We start from the raw sequence: 14,612 nt of genomic DNA on the forward strand, positions 1-14,612 counted from the left end.
CCGTTCAGTCATCATATTCTTCTGGTTTTCTTCCTGCCTCAGTGGCTGCTGCTGATCTGTCTCCTTATCCAGCTTCCCTTGAAAGACAGTACAAATTAAGGTTTAAGAGTTCTGGCTCTGGTGTCAGACCATTTGGGTTTGTACACTGTCATGACTATTAGATATGTTTCCTTGTGCCAGTTACTTAACTTTCCTATGCTTCAGCTCATCTGTAAAACGTGACTAATAATAATCCCTTCCTCATTGGGTTTTATGAGCATTTAGAGAGTTTAGTATTTCTAAAATGTTTAGAACATTCAGCAGCTGTTATTTGCTATTATGACTTATTCCTCATTCTACTGACCTTAAATGTAGATGTTTTCAGTACTTCGTCCTTGCTCCTTCTCTTTCATTCCCATATCATCCATTCCCATAGCTTTAAATACTTTCTCTATGCCAGTTAATTCCAAGTGTTTATCCTTCTGTCTTGTAGAACACCTCAGCTGATCTTTGGGGAATCCTGAAGGTGGAACAATTACTCAGATCTGTATAGAGTTGGAATGTGAGGGCTGGACCTTTATACCTCCCAACTCAGTATATGGGTCTGCATGGGAAATGGTGTGACCTTGGGTCATTTCAGCTGATGTCCCATGGATGAGGGTTCTTAGCTGGTGGCACTCCCAACAGCTCTAGTAGTAAGTCCTTTGTTCCTATAAAGGATCTTGGTGTCATATTACAGCATCTACTGCACTACCATTTCCCCCATCTCCAAAATGACTTGGCCATCCACCTCCTTGTTCAATGACTTAGAAGGAGTCATTTTTCATTTTTCGTTCTTCTCTCCTTGGTTCTATTGAAACATTTTCTACCTTCAAAATATCTGTCTCAAATATTCTTTTTCCTCTTAGCTCCTATTAATGACACCTTTCTCTTTCCTCTCCCCTGACTTCACAAGTGCCCTCCTTACCTCCTCTTTTGCCCCTTGCCAAACTCTGCCACATAGCAAACAGCCCTCTTAACAGATCTGGCCACTCCTCTGTCACCCTTGAAAGGCTTCTCCTTGTACTTAGGATAAAATGTCAATTCTTTGCCCTGGTCTGCGAGATCTGACTTTTGCTTTTGTCTCTACCCTGTCAGATGCTGGTATCCCCTTCATCAGCCGTGCTTTAGTCTCATTGGTTTCCTCTCATTTCACAGAAACAGACTACCTATTTCCCATATCAGGATTTTAGCTCTTCCTTCCATCTAGAATGACAGTGACCTTTATCTTTCATGTCCTTTAGGTCTTAGCTTAAAACATCACCTCCTCAGACTCTACAGAGAGACAGAAAATTCTTGTCATCCTTCTTTCTTTCCTTATCCCTGTATTATGTTCTTGTTTGTTTCCTTTAAACACTTACTACATTTTTTAAAGTTTTTATTTAAATTCCAGTTATTCAGCATATCGTGTAATATTAGTTTCAGGTGTACAGTTTAGTGATTCAGCCATACATCACCCAACACTCATCAGGACAAGTACACTCCTTAATCCCCATCACCTATTTATAACCTGCCCCGCCCCTTCCCCCGGTAACCATCATTTTGTTTTCTCTAGTTAAGAGTCTGTTTCTTTTTTTTTCTTTTCTCTTTCCTTTTCTTTCTTTTGAGAGAGAGAGAGAATCCCAAGTATGCTCCCCATCTAGGGCAGAGCCTGCCTTGGGGATTGATCTCATGCCTGAGATCATGACCTGAGCTGAAATCAAGAGCTGGACACTCGACTGAACCACCAGGATGTCCCAAAAGTCTTTTTCTTGGTTTGTCTCTCTCCTTCTTTTTCCCCTTTGCTCTTTTGTTTTGTTTCTTAGATTCCGCATATGAGTGAAATCATATGGTATTCATCTTTCTTATAACTTATTTTGCTTACCATAATACTCTGTAGCTCCATCTATGTTGTTACAAATAGTAAGATTTCATTCTTTTTTATGGCTGAGTAATATTCCATTGTGTGTGTGTGTACACACATATATGTATATGTATATACATACTTCCCTTCTTTATCCATTCATCAGTCAATGGACACTTGGGCTGTTTCCATAATGTGGCTGTTGTAGATAATGCTGTAAACATCAGGGTGCATGTATCCCTTTGAATTAGTACTTTTGTGTTCTTTGGGTAAATACCTAGTAGTATGATTGCTGGATCATAGGTAGTTCTATTTTTAACTCACTATGTGTTTTTTTCCTCACTATATTTTTAATATTAGTAGTTTTCTGCTTGTTCAGTGTTCTCCCTCTAGGGTGTAAATAAACTCCGTGTTGGGAGGAGCCATGTTTGTCTCATTCACCATTCTTAGCACTTAGCATAGCTAGCACTTCACATACAGCGAACACTCGCTATTTGTTGGATAAATGTATGAATGAATGTACTGAATTCTTCCTCAAAGTCTGAAGTATAGGGACTTCCTTCCTCCTGTCTTGGTAGCATAACCCAGTTCAAACTCAGAAGCTGGGAATCAGCTTATGTATCTTTTTTTTTTTTCCTCAGTTCTCCCCCAGTCTGTTCAGCCACCATGTTCTGTCAGCCTTAGTTTAAACCTTTATCTCACATTATGAAAAGCATTAATAAAATCTTGCCCCATCTCATTCCCACCAAACACCATCTTAATTATTTTATAGTCACATATTGGTCTTTCTTTTTTTTAAAGATTTTATTTATTAGAGAGAGAGAGAGAGAGAGAGAGCATGAACGGGGGAGGGGCAGAGAAAGAGGGAGAAGCAGACTCCCCACTGAGCAGGGAGCCCAGCGTGGGGCTCAATCCCAGGACCCTGGGATCATGACCTGAGCCGAAGGCAGATGCTTAACTGACTGAGCCACCCAGGTGCCCCGCTCTTTCTAAAAATATAATTGTGACCATTTTTTTTTTTCTACTTCAAAATTGAATTATCCATAGCTTTGTGTACAGGCCCCATCTGCCTTTTTACCTTCCGTTCCACTTTCCTTCCTCACTTTATACCACTGTGTTCCAGTAGTGTTGATCTCCTTAGGGCCTTTCCAAATAATCTGCTGGTCTGTGCCTCCTTGTCTTTGATATGTCCTTCCACCCTTCATCTTCTCCCCCACTCCCCCAAACTGATATTTAGTCTTCAGAACTTTTCCCAAAGCTAATCTCATCTGTTCTAGTTCAATAGCTGGTGCAAATCAGTACTGCATGTAATACATTATTATAATCATTTATTTGCCTGATGTGCCTCCCGAGACTGGAACTCCTTGTGGCTGCAGAGGTCTAATCACCTTGTGTGCCCATTACTTAACACAGGATCTCACACATAGAAGATGCTTAGTAAATCTTTTCTAAGTAAAATCTAATATAACCCATTTATTTTATAGATGAGGAAAATGAGGCCCAGAGAGGTAAGTGAATTGTCAGAGGCTATTGATTAATTTGGTTAAAAGTAATCATTAGTAGTGTTATTTGTATATTATATATCCCGTACTTATTTACTTATTTACCTATTTTCTATCTTTCTTTCTTTTTTTTTTTTGTGTGTGTGTGAACAAGGTTATTGTGGATAAAACTATGGGCTCTGGAGTTGAACTGGTTTTCATTCCTGATTCTGCTACATATTTTGACTTTGAGCAAGTTACTTAACCTCTTTAAGCTCCAGTTTCCTCAGTTATGATAGTAGTAATAATAGTATTATAGTATTATTATGGTATTATAAAGAATAAATGAAGTAATCTGAGTAAAGGGTTTAGAACAATGCTTGGCACAGAGTAAGCAGTGAATATAGTCACTGTTGTTAGCATCTGTCATTGTTCATTGGCCACAATGTCTGCTGGAAAAGGCATGAGATTTAGTTGTTATTACAGCTGGTTTTGGTTCTCTTATAGGCAAGCTGACTGATAGGACAGCAAGCATTTTCCAAGGCAACCAAATGAAACTGAAGCTGGTCAATATTCAAAAAGCTAAAATCTCGGCAGCTGCATTCACAAAAGCCTTCTGCCATCACAAAGTCATTGAGCTAGATGCTACTGCTGTGCACACTGACCTCCCAATTCCAGACATCGTAAGTGGACTCTGCAGCAATAGCTGGATCCAGCAAAACCTTCGGTGTCTCCTGTTGGACTCGGCAAGCATCCCTCGAGATTCAAGACTACTCTTCTTTGGTCAGCTCACTGGTCTTCGCATTTTAAGTGTTTTCAATGTTTGTTTTCATAGTGAAGACCTGGCTAATGTTTCTCAGTTACCAAAACTGGAAAGCTTGGATATCTCCAATACTCTGGTCACTAACATCTCTGCACTCCTTACCTGTAAGGATCGACTCAAATCTCTGACAATGCACTATCTGAAATGTCTGACTATGACCAAACCACAAATTCTTGCAGTTATTAGAGAACTTAAATGTCTGCTTCACCTTGATATTTCTGATCACAGGCAACTCAAATCAGATTTAGCTTTTCATTTGCTGCAGCAAAAGGATATTCTGCCTCATCTTGTGTCGCTGGATATTTCAGGGGGCAGTTGCATCACCGATGGAGCAGTAGAACTGTTCATACAGCAGCGACCTGCAATGCAGTTTGTGGGACTGTTGGCTACAGATGCTGGTTATTCTGACTTCTTTACTGCAAAGCAAGGCTTCAGGGTTTGTTTTTTATCTGAAATAAGTTTGTTTCCTTTGTTCAGAACGTTACTAGGTTTTTGTTCTATATAAGAATGTACACGAGGTATTAGGGTTACAGAGACAGATAAAAAGTCCTTAAGGAGCTTAATAATTACTCTCTAGCTACCATGTGGTAGGTTCTGGAATTATGACCTTAAACAAGATATGGTCCTGGCCTCCAGGTCTTCTAGTCTAGTTTGGTATGGTAAGTATAGCCATTTATACATTCACTCCTATGTACCAGATGCCACATTGTGCATGTTGTTTTCCTCTTTAATCCTCCCATTTTACAGATGAGGAAATGGAAGCTCAGAGTTAAGCTAATCATATAACTGTGTATTAAATTATAGAACTAGGACTTGTATCCAAGTCTTTGTGATTCTAAAACTTGTGTTGTTTACCTAAATATAATTAGTAAGGCCAGGTGATCAACGTTTTTGGTAAAGATACGAGAGAAAACAATTTTGGAAAGAGTCTTAAGACAGGGTGCCTGGGTGGCTCAGTCGGTTAGGTGTCCAACTCTTGATTTCGGCTAATGTCATGATCTCAGGGTTGTGGGACTGAGTCCTGCATCAGGCTCCATGCCCAGCCATGGAGTCTGCTTGAGATTCTCCCTCTCCCTCTTCTTCTCCCTTTTCTTCTGCCCCTCCCCCTGCTGGCACAAATTGTGCTCACACTCATTCTCTCTCTCTCTCTCTCTCAAATAAACAAATCCTTAAAAAAAAAGAAGAAGAAGAAAGTTTTGAACATTGCCAGAATAAGTTTATAGCCAGTCATGGTGCTATTTTTTTAATTTGTATTTTTTAAAATGTGAAACACTTTACAGATTTGCATATTATCTTTTCGTAGGGGCCATGCTGATCTTCTCTGTATTGTTCCAGTTTTAATATATGTACTGTTGAAGGAAGCACTCATGGTACTGTTTTTAAAACAGCATATATTTAAATATTTGTGTTTCAGAATATTTCTTTTTTAAAACAGTGGTCCTCTACCTTGGTTGTACATTGTAATCACTTTGGAAGTTTTGAAATGTACTGATGCCTGTGTCTGATCTCCCAGAGATTGATTTAATTGGTCTGGGACTTGGTGTGGGCATCAAAATTTTGAAAGTTCCCAGGTAATTCTAATGTGCAGCCAGGGTTCAGAAACACTGCTTTAAAATGCTTTATAATTACACCATATGTAATTCTTTCTAGGATGAGAGAGCAAAATGATTTGCAATCATTAGTTGTATTTATTTATTTATTTACTTATTTACTTACTGTGCCCAGCCTGGGGCTCGAACTCACAACCCAAAGATCAAGAGTCACATGCTCCATCGACTGAGCCAGCTGGGTGCCCCAGTTGTTTTCACATTTTTATTCTCCCCCCCGTCCCCCAACAGAAGATCTCTCATGTAATTACTGAACCAGCCTACTGGTGCAGAAGCATAGTGACAGAGAAAAATCATTTCCCCAATAAAACATATCTGTTGTTCAGGTAGCAGTGATGTTTACAGAGTGATAGGATATGAGCTCATGACCTTCATGCAGCATAAATGTGTGTACCATCTCATGTGGGATCCCTTTAGACCCAGCTTGGTTCTTCTTCAATGCCTCTTCTTGGAGTTGTACTGAATTTTTTTATTCGAATAATTTTCATTCGAATCCACTGGGGAATGGGACGCTTCTGCTTTTGTTTCTTGGCCAGGAATTGCTTGATCCTGAAAGTCTTGTGAGAAGACATGGCAAAGGACAGTCAACCGCATACACCATGATGGCATAGAAAAGGAGAGAGCTATTTTCACATTTTTATTCTTTGATTTGAAAATAGCAATTGTAATTTGAAGTCCTTTTATATTTTAGAAGAAATATTTATTTATTTATTTGAGAGAGAGAGAGAGCACGCGCGGGTAGGGCAAAGGGCAGAGGAAGAGAATATCCAAGCAGACTCCCACTGAGTGCGGATCCCTACATGGGGCTCAGTCTCATGACCTGTGAGATCAGGACCTGAGCCCGAAATCAAGAGTATGACAGTTAACTGACTGAGCCACCCAGGTGCCCCTGAAGTCCTTTTAATTTTCTGGCATGTCTATTGAAGCTGGAGCCATCAGTTACATCATTAGCCTTGAAATAGAGGTAATAATGTGCACTTTCAGATTAAATATGTAGAGAATTGTTTACTAGGAATGTATGCCTAGACCTGTTTTAGATTAATAGCATTTTTTTTTTAAGATTTTATTTATTTAAGAGAGAGAGTGAGAAGGAGCGTGAGAGGGGAGAGACTCAGAGGGAGAAGCAGACCCCCCGCTTAGCGGGGAACCCGATGCAGGACTTGATCCCAGGACTCCGGGTTTATGACCTGAGCCAAAGGCAGTCGCTTAACCAGCTGAGCCACCCAGGCGCCCCAGATTATTAGATTTAGTGTCGCAGTGATCAAAAGACTGCCGCAATCGGGGAAAAATTGTTTTTAGCTCATAAACTCTTGGTATATGCAATAATATGGGACAAATGTTGGAATATTCTGTAGACGGATTATGCATGTAGTTAAAATACTGTCAGAGTGGGTACGCCAAAAGAAAACCAGAAGCTGTGTTTCAGTAAACTTACCTGGTATACATGTGAGTTTAGTTTATTTTTTGAAATTTTGAAATTTTTGAAAATTTAAAATTATGCATTATACGCAGTGTTAGATATTGTTGGGATGGAGAGGAGAGACCACAATTCTCCCACTACTAAGAAACTCTAAAGATCTTAAGCCAGCCTTATATGGAGTGTAAGGTATGGCACATTTAAAAGGTATGTTTCAGGGGTTCCTGGGTGGCTCAGTTGGTTAAGCTTCTGCCTTCGGCTCAGGTCATGATCCCAGCGTCCTGGGATCGAGCCCTACATCGGGCTCCCTGCTCCGCGGGAAGCCTGCTTCTCCCTCTCCCACTCCCCCTGCTTGTGTTCCCTCTCTTGCTGCCTCTCTCTGTGTCAAATAAATAAAATCTTTAAAAAAAAAAAGGGTGGGATTATGTTTCAGGAGACCTTTTATTTAATGGAAACAGATACTTATTGCACTGCAAATTAGAATGGGCAACATGTACTTAATTCCTCTAAAATAGGCAGAAAGTGGGGGGTGCCTGGCTGGCTTAGTCGGTAGAGCGTATAACTCTTGATATCAGGGTCATGAATTCAAGCCCCATGTTGAGCGTGGAACCTACTTATAAAAATAAAAATAAAAAATAGGCAGAAAGGACACCCAACATTAGTATTAAAAGCCACGCAACATCTTCATTTGGTAGGGAATCCTTGTTGATGCATTAGTGGGGTGTGGCAAGAATTCCTTCTGAAGATTGTTTTGTAATGGCATCTGCAGGAAGCCAAAGAGAAGAGAGGGTGAGGCAACAGCTATCTGGTCTTCTGCTTGGTCTTGCTGTGGCTTATCCTTTGTTCCTTTTCAGGTCTTAAATCTGGATGATCATAAATCTTTTAAAAATTTTAGAATATATCCATTGTTTAGATTCTTAATGTGTAGGTCCTTGGCAATTTATGTATAGTGCTTAAAAATTGTTTTGATATAATTTTTAACTTGTGGGTCACTAATTTTGAACATTTGCCACATTTGTTTTATCATACCCTCTTTCTATGCACAATTTTTTTCTGAACCATTCAAGAGTAGGTTGCATACATCATGCCCCTTTAGCCCTTAATGCTTGATTTTGTATTTCCTAAGAGCAGTGATACTCTCCTTAATGGCCATCGTGCAGTTATCAAATTTCAGGGAATTTAACATTGATGCAATACTATACATAATCTTACTGTACATATTTACAGTGTTGATTATCCCCATAATGCCCTCTGTAAAATATTTTTCCTTTTAGTCTAGTGTCATTTTTGCATTCGTTTGTCATGTTCCTTTGTAATTTAATCTGGAAGAGTTCTTAGTCCTTCCTGTCCTTTGTGACATTGATATTTTTGAGGAATACAGACTAGCTTTGTTTTGTTGACTTTTTTGAAGAATAGAATGTTCCTCATTTTGGGTTTGTCTGATGTTTCCGTATAATCAGTTTCTTCGTTTTTGGCCAGAATTCTGTGTGAAGGATATTGTGTCAGTCTCAAGAATATTAATCCTGAAGCGCACAGTGCCTTTCATTAGTCATGTTACTTTTTATCACGTGGTCAAAAGTATTGTCCAGATATTAGATAAAATTGTACAGATAAAATACTATTTACATAGTATTGTTATTCTTTCTACACATAGTAATATTTTTTTCTCTTGCAACTAATAAGTGGTATATAAGATACTTGAAGACTGTGAATATCCTGGTCCTCATCAAACTTTCTAATCTGGATTTGGCGCCACTGAAGATTCTTACCTGAACCAGTCTTTACTGGAATCGTTGCAAAGTGATGATTTTCCAACTCCAGCCCTCCTTTCTACAGTTAGTAGTAGGCTTCCTACTGTGAGGAAGAACCCTGTCTTCTCCCTCTATGTCTAACCTATCATCAGTATGAACTCATTGATTCTTGTTTTCAGGGGTTTACCATTCATTACTGTCCTTAATTATTTTGATGCTCAGTTTGTTACAGATTGGCCAATGAGAGCTCCTTCATACTGGCTCCTATATTATTTTTTACATGCTCCCATTATTATAATTGTTGTTATAATTTTGAGTACTTCCTCACTTTTAGCACATTAAGGTGTTCTAGGCTTCTTTTTTTTTTTTTTTTTCTAAAGATTTTATGTATTTGACAGAGAGAGAGATAGCAAGAGCAGGAACACAAGCAAGGGGAGTGGGAGAGGGGGAAGCAGGCTTCCTGCAGAGCAGGGAGCCTGATACGGGGCTCGATCCCTGGACCCTGGGATCATGACCCAAGCTGAAGGCAGACGCTTAACAACTGAGCCACCCAGGTGCCCCAGGTGTTCTAGGCTTCTTATGCTTCCCTGTTTTAGCCCTTCTGACATTTCTACTAGGCGCCCAGGTTCCTTTTATTAAGAAGCTAATCTGAATACTGGTATGCTCATTGTTGTTGGTGTACTTTGTTTTTAAGTCCTTTTGGCAAACAGGGCTAAGAGATATATGAAATAAGTTTAAAAATAATACTTCTGGGGTGCCTGAGTGGCTCAGTTGGTTAAGCGACTTCCTTTGGCCTGGGTCATGATCCAGGAGTCCCGGGATTGAGTCCCGCATCGGGCTCCCTGCTCAGTGGGGAGTCTCCTTCTCTCTCTGACCCTCCCCCCCCCTTTCTCTCTCTCAAAACAAATAAATAAAATCTTTATTTTTTTATTTTTTAAAGATTTTTATTTATTTGATAGAGACAGTGAGAGAGGGAACACAAGCAGGGGGAGTGGGAGAGGGAGAAGCAGGGATCATGGGATCATGACCTGAGGTGAAGGCAGACGCCTAACGACTGAGCCACCCAGGCGACCCTAAATAAAATCTTTAAAAAAATAATAATAATACGGGGTGCCTGGGTGGCTTGGATCGTTAAGAGTCTGCCTTCGGCTCGGGTCATGATCCCAGGACCCTGGGATCGAGCCCCCCGCATCGGGCTCCCTGCTCGGCGGGAAGCCTGCTTCTCCCTCTCCTACTCCCCCTGCTTGTGTTCCTTCTCTAGCTATGTCTCTCTCTGTGTCAAATAAATAAATAAAATCTTTTAAAATAAAAAAATAAATAATAATACTTCCAAGTGGCCATCCTCACACCATTTTCCTTTGCCCTTCCCCATTCTGTTTTGTATCTCTTTCCACAGTGAGAACTTGGTTCTTAGCAGCATTGGCACATTTGCTTAATCCTACAGCACATGTAAAAGAGTTTTCAGAATTGCTGTACTTATACTATAGAAAACACAGACCTGCTAAAAAAGAGTTGAAGATTTGTTTGCAGTTCTTTTTTTCTTTTCCTAGACTGAGGGTATAATCAGGATACTAAGCAGATGTACTTAGGTTCTCTTATTTCCTCCTCTTAATATGTAGTAGGCACTTTGCATTTATTACTTAATAATATGTCTTGAAAATCACCCCATGTCAGTTCATATTTCCATTCTTTTTTTTTAAACTTTTTTTTTTAAGTAATCTCTACCCCCAATGTGGGGCTCAAACTCACGACCCAGGGATCAAGAGTAACATGCTGTACCAATTGAGCCAGCCAGGTGTCTCTGTATGTCCATCCTTTTAAATTTTTTGGATGGCAAACTACACATAACATAATATTTACCATCTTAAGTTTAAATTAAGATGGTAAGTGTATAGTTCATTGATACTAAATACCTTCATAATGTTGTGCAACTATCACCACCATCCATCTCCACAGCTCTTTTCATCTTGTAAAACTCAAATTCTATATACCCATTCAACACTAACTCCTCATTCCCCCTTCTCTCCAGACCCTGGCAAATGCCATTCTACTTTCTGTTTCTATGATTTTGACTAATTACTTCCTATAAGTGGAATCATACTGTATTTGTCTTTTTGTGATTGGCTTATTTCACTTAGCCTATGTCCTCAAGGTTCATCCATGTTGTAACATATTGCAGAATTTCTTTCCTTTTTAAGGTTGGATAATATCCATTATGTATATACCATATTTTGTTTCTCCATTTATTGTCAGTAGACACTTTGGATGCCTCCATGTTGCTTCCAGCTATTGTGAAAAATGCTATGAACCAGGGTACTCAGATATCTTTTTGAGATCCTGTTTTCAGTTCTTTTGGAATATAGCTAGAAGTGGAATTGCTGGATCATATGGTAATTCCATCTTCCATTTGTTGAGCTGTCACACTGTTTCCCACAGCAGCTGTACAGTTTTATATTTCACAAATGGTTCATAAACATTACAGTTTCTCTGCATCCTTGTTAACACTTGTTATTTTCCGTTTTTGTTTTTGAACACTAACAATCGTAGTGGGAGTGAGGTGGTATCTCATTGAAGTTTTTTTTGTTTTTTTTTTAAAGATTTTATTTATTTATTTGACAGAGAGAGAGATAGCGAGAGCAGGAACACAAGCAGGGAGCCCGATGTGGGACTCGATCCTAGGACCCTGGGACCATGACCTGAGCTGAAGGCAGACGCTTAACGACTGAGCCACCCAGGCACCCTCATTGAAGTTTTGATACGCATTTCCCTACTGATCAGTGATTTTTAAGCATGTTTTCATGAGCTTATTGGCCATTTCTTTGTCTTCTTTGGAGAAGGTTAAGTCCTTTGCCCATTTTTGAGTAGGGTTGTTTTTTGTTGTTGAGTATAGTTCTCTCTATATTATGAATATAGGTATCTATTCATATATCTGTCCCTTACCAGATACATGATTTTCTGATACTTTCTCCCTTTCTGTGGATTGCTTTTTTACTCTGTTGATAATATAATTTGAACAAAATTAAAAAAATAAAATTTAGGTCCAGGGTGCCTGGCTGGATCAGTTGGTAGAGCATACGGCTCTTGATCTCAGGGTTTTAAGTTCAAGCCCCACACTGAATATAGAGATTACTTAAAAAAAATTTTTCTTTTTAGGTCTGATACTTAAGATTTTTTTCTTTTATTGCCAGTCTTTGGTATCCTATCTAGTAAATCGAGTCCCGCATCGGGCTCCCTGCTCAGTGGGGAGTCTGCTTCTCCCTCTCCCGCTCCCCCCTCTTGTGCTCTCTCTCTCTCTCATTCTCTCTCTCAAATAAATAAATAAATTCTTTTAAAAAAAAATCATATGATCACGTATATGACCGTATGTGCAAGGGCTTTCTATTTTGGAGCTTTCTGTTCTATTCCATTGGTCTGTATGTCTTTATGCCAGTACCACACTGTTTTGATTTCTGTAGCTTTGTAGTTAAGTTTTGAAATTAGAAAGGTGACTTCTCCAGTCTTGTTCTTTTTTAAGATGGCTTTGTCTATTTGTGGTCTTTTGGAACTCTATATGAATATAGGATGGATTTTTCTGTTTCGGTAAAAAAAAGTCTTAGGAGTTTGGTAGGGATTGCATTGAATATGTAGACCACTTTGGGTAGTATTGTTATCTTACGTCTTTTGATCCATGAACATGTCTGTCCATTTATTTATGTCTTCTTTCATTTCTTTTAGCAGTGTTTTGTAGTTTTCGTTGTGTAAGTCTTTCACCTCTGGGGTTAATTCCTAAGTACTTTATTATATTATTATAAATGGAATTGTTTTCATAATTTCCTTGGCAGATTGTTCATTGTTATTGTACAGAAATGTAGCTGATTTTTTTTTTTTAAAGATTTTATTTATTTGACAGAGACACAGCAAGAGAGGGAACACAAGCAGGGGGAGTGGGAGAGGGAGAAGCAGGTTCCCGCAGAGCAGGGAGCCCGATGTGGGGCTCGATCCCAGGGCCCTGGGATCATGACCCAAGCTGAAGGCAGACGCTTAACAGCTGAGCCACCCAGGCGCGCCTGTAGCTGATTTTTTAAAAAGATTTATTTATTCAAGAGAGAGACTGTGGGGGAGGGGCAGAGGGATTGGGGAGAGAATCCATAAGCAGACTCAGCACTGAATGCGGAAACCAATGTGTGACTTGATCTCATGACCCTGAGATCATGACCTGAACTGAAACCAAGAGTTGGATGCTCAACTGACTGAGCCATCCAGGTACCCTGAAATGTATCTGATTTTTTTATGTTTGCTTTGTTTCCTGCAACTTTTAGTTCATTTATTAGCACTAATGGCGCTTTTGTGTGTGTGGGATCTTTAGGGACTTCTGCATATGAGATGATATTAATCTGCAAAGAGAGATAATTTTACTTTTTCCTTTGCAATTTGGATGTCTTATTTCATTTTCTTGCCTAATTGCTCTAGCTAGGACTTCCAGTACTATGTTCAGTGGAAGTCATGAAAGTGGGTAGCCTTGTCTTGTTCTTGATCTTAGAGTAAATGCTTCCAGTCTTCTACCATTGAGTATGATGTTCACTGCAGGTTTTTTTATACATGGCTTTAAAAAAAATTTTTTTTAAGATTTTATTTATTTATTTGACAGAGACAGACGCAGCAAGAGAGGGAACACAAGGGGCGCCTGTGTGGCCTAGATGGTTAAGCATCTGCCTTCGGCTCAGGTCATGATCCCAGGGTCCTGGAATTGAGTTCCGCATCAGGCTCCCTGCTCAGCAGGGAGCCTGCTTCTTCCTCTCCCTCTGCTGCTCCCCCTGCTTGGGCTCTCTCGCTCTGTCAAATAAATAAAGAAAATCTTAAAAAAAAAAAAAAAAGGGAACACAAGCAGGGGGAGTGGGGGAGGGAGAAGCAGGCTTCCCTCAGAGCAGGGAGCCTGATGCGGGGCTCGATCCCAGGACCCTGGGATCATGACCTGAGCTGAAAGCAGACGCTTAACAAGTGAGCCACCCAGGCACCCCTTTTATACATGGCTTTTATTAAGTTGAGGTAGTTTCCTTCTATTTCCAGTTTTTTGAATGTTTTTGCCAGGAAAGGGTTATCAGATGCTTTTTCTGCATCAGTTGAAATGGTCATGTTTTTCCTTAGTTCTGTTAACATGTATTACACCTTTCAATTTCCATATGTTAAACCATCTTTGCATTCCAGGAATAAATCCCACTTGGCCATGGAATATAATCCATTTAATATGCTGCTGAATTTAGTTTGCCTGTATTTTGTTGAGTCTTGAATCACTGTTCATAAAGTGTATTTATCTGTAGTTTTCTTGTAGTATCTTTATCTGGCTTTGGTGTCAGGGTAATGCTGGCCACATAGAATGAATTAGGAAGTGTTTTCTCTTCAATTTTTGTTAAACTTTATGAAGGATTGGTGTTCTTCCTTAGATGTTTGGTAGAACTTAATAGCAAAGCCATCAGATCTGACTTTTCTTTGCAGGAGATCTTTGATTACTCATCGATTGTCCTTACTAAGTTACAGGTCTCTTAAAAATTTTCTGTTTCTAGAAATTTGTTCATTTCATCTAGGTTATTCAATTTGTTGTAGCATAATTGTTCATAATACTCTTATAATTTTTTCTTTATTTCTTTAGAATTGGTAGGAATGTCCCCACATTCATTTCAGATTTTAGTATTTTG

At 39.4% G+C, this 14,612-nt stretch overlaps 1 protein-coding gene and 1 non-coding gene across 2 annotated transcripts in view; one reads left to right on the plus strand and one right to left on the minus strand.

Annotated features, from left to right (window-relative positions):
• Positions 1-14,612, plus strand: part of ZYG11A (zyg-11 family member A, cell cycle regulator) — an 85,582-nt gene that overhangs the window by 36,473 nt on the left and 34,497 nt on the right. The window contains 1 exon segment of the mRNA XM_006730739.3: positions 3,850-4,601. Within this exon segment, the coding sequence (XP_006730802.3) occupies positions 3,850-4,601 (752 nt within the window).
• LOC115940060 (U6 spliceosomal RNA) lies at positions 5,424-5,530 on the minus strand. The gene has a single exon (XR_004074862.1). It is a non-coding gene; the product is annotated as a U6 spliceosomal RNA (small nuclear RNA).

Source organism: Leptonychotes weddellii, chromosome 4 (genome assembly GCF_054177405.1).
Source record: "Leptonychotes weddellii isolate Sample4059 chromosome 4, ASM5417740v2, whole genome shotgun sequence".
NCBI lineage: Eukaryota > Metazoa > Chordata > Mammalia > Carnivora > Phocidae > Leptonychotes > Leptonychotes weddellii.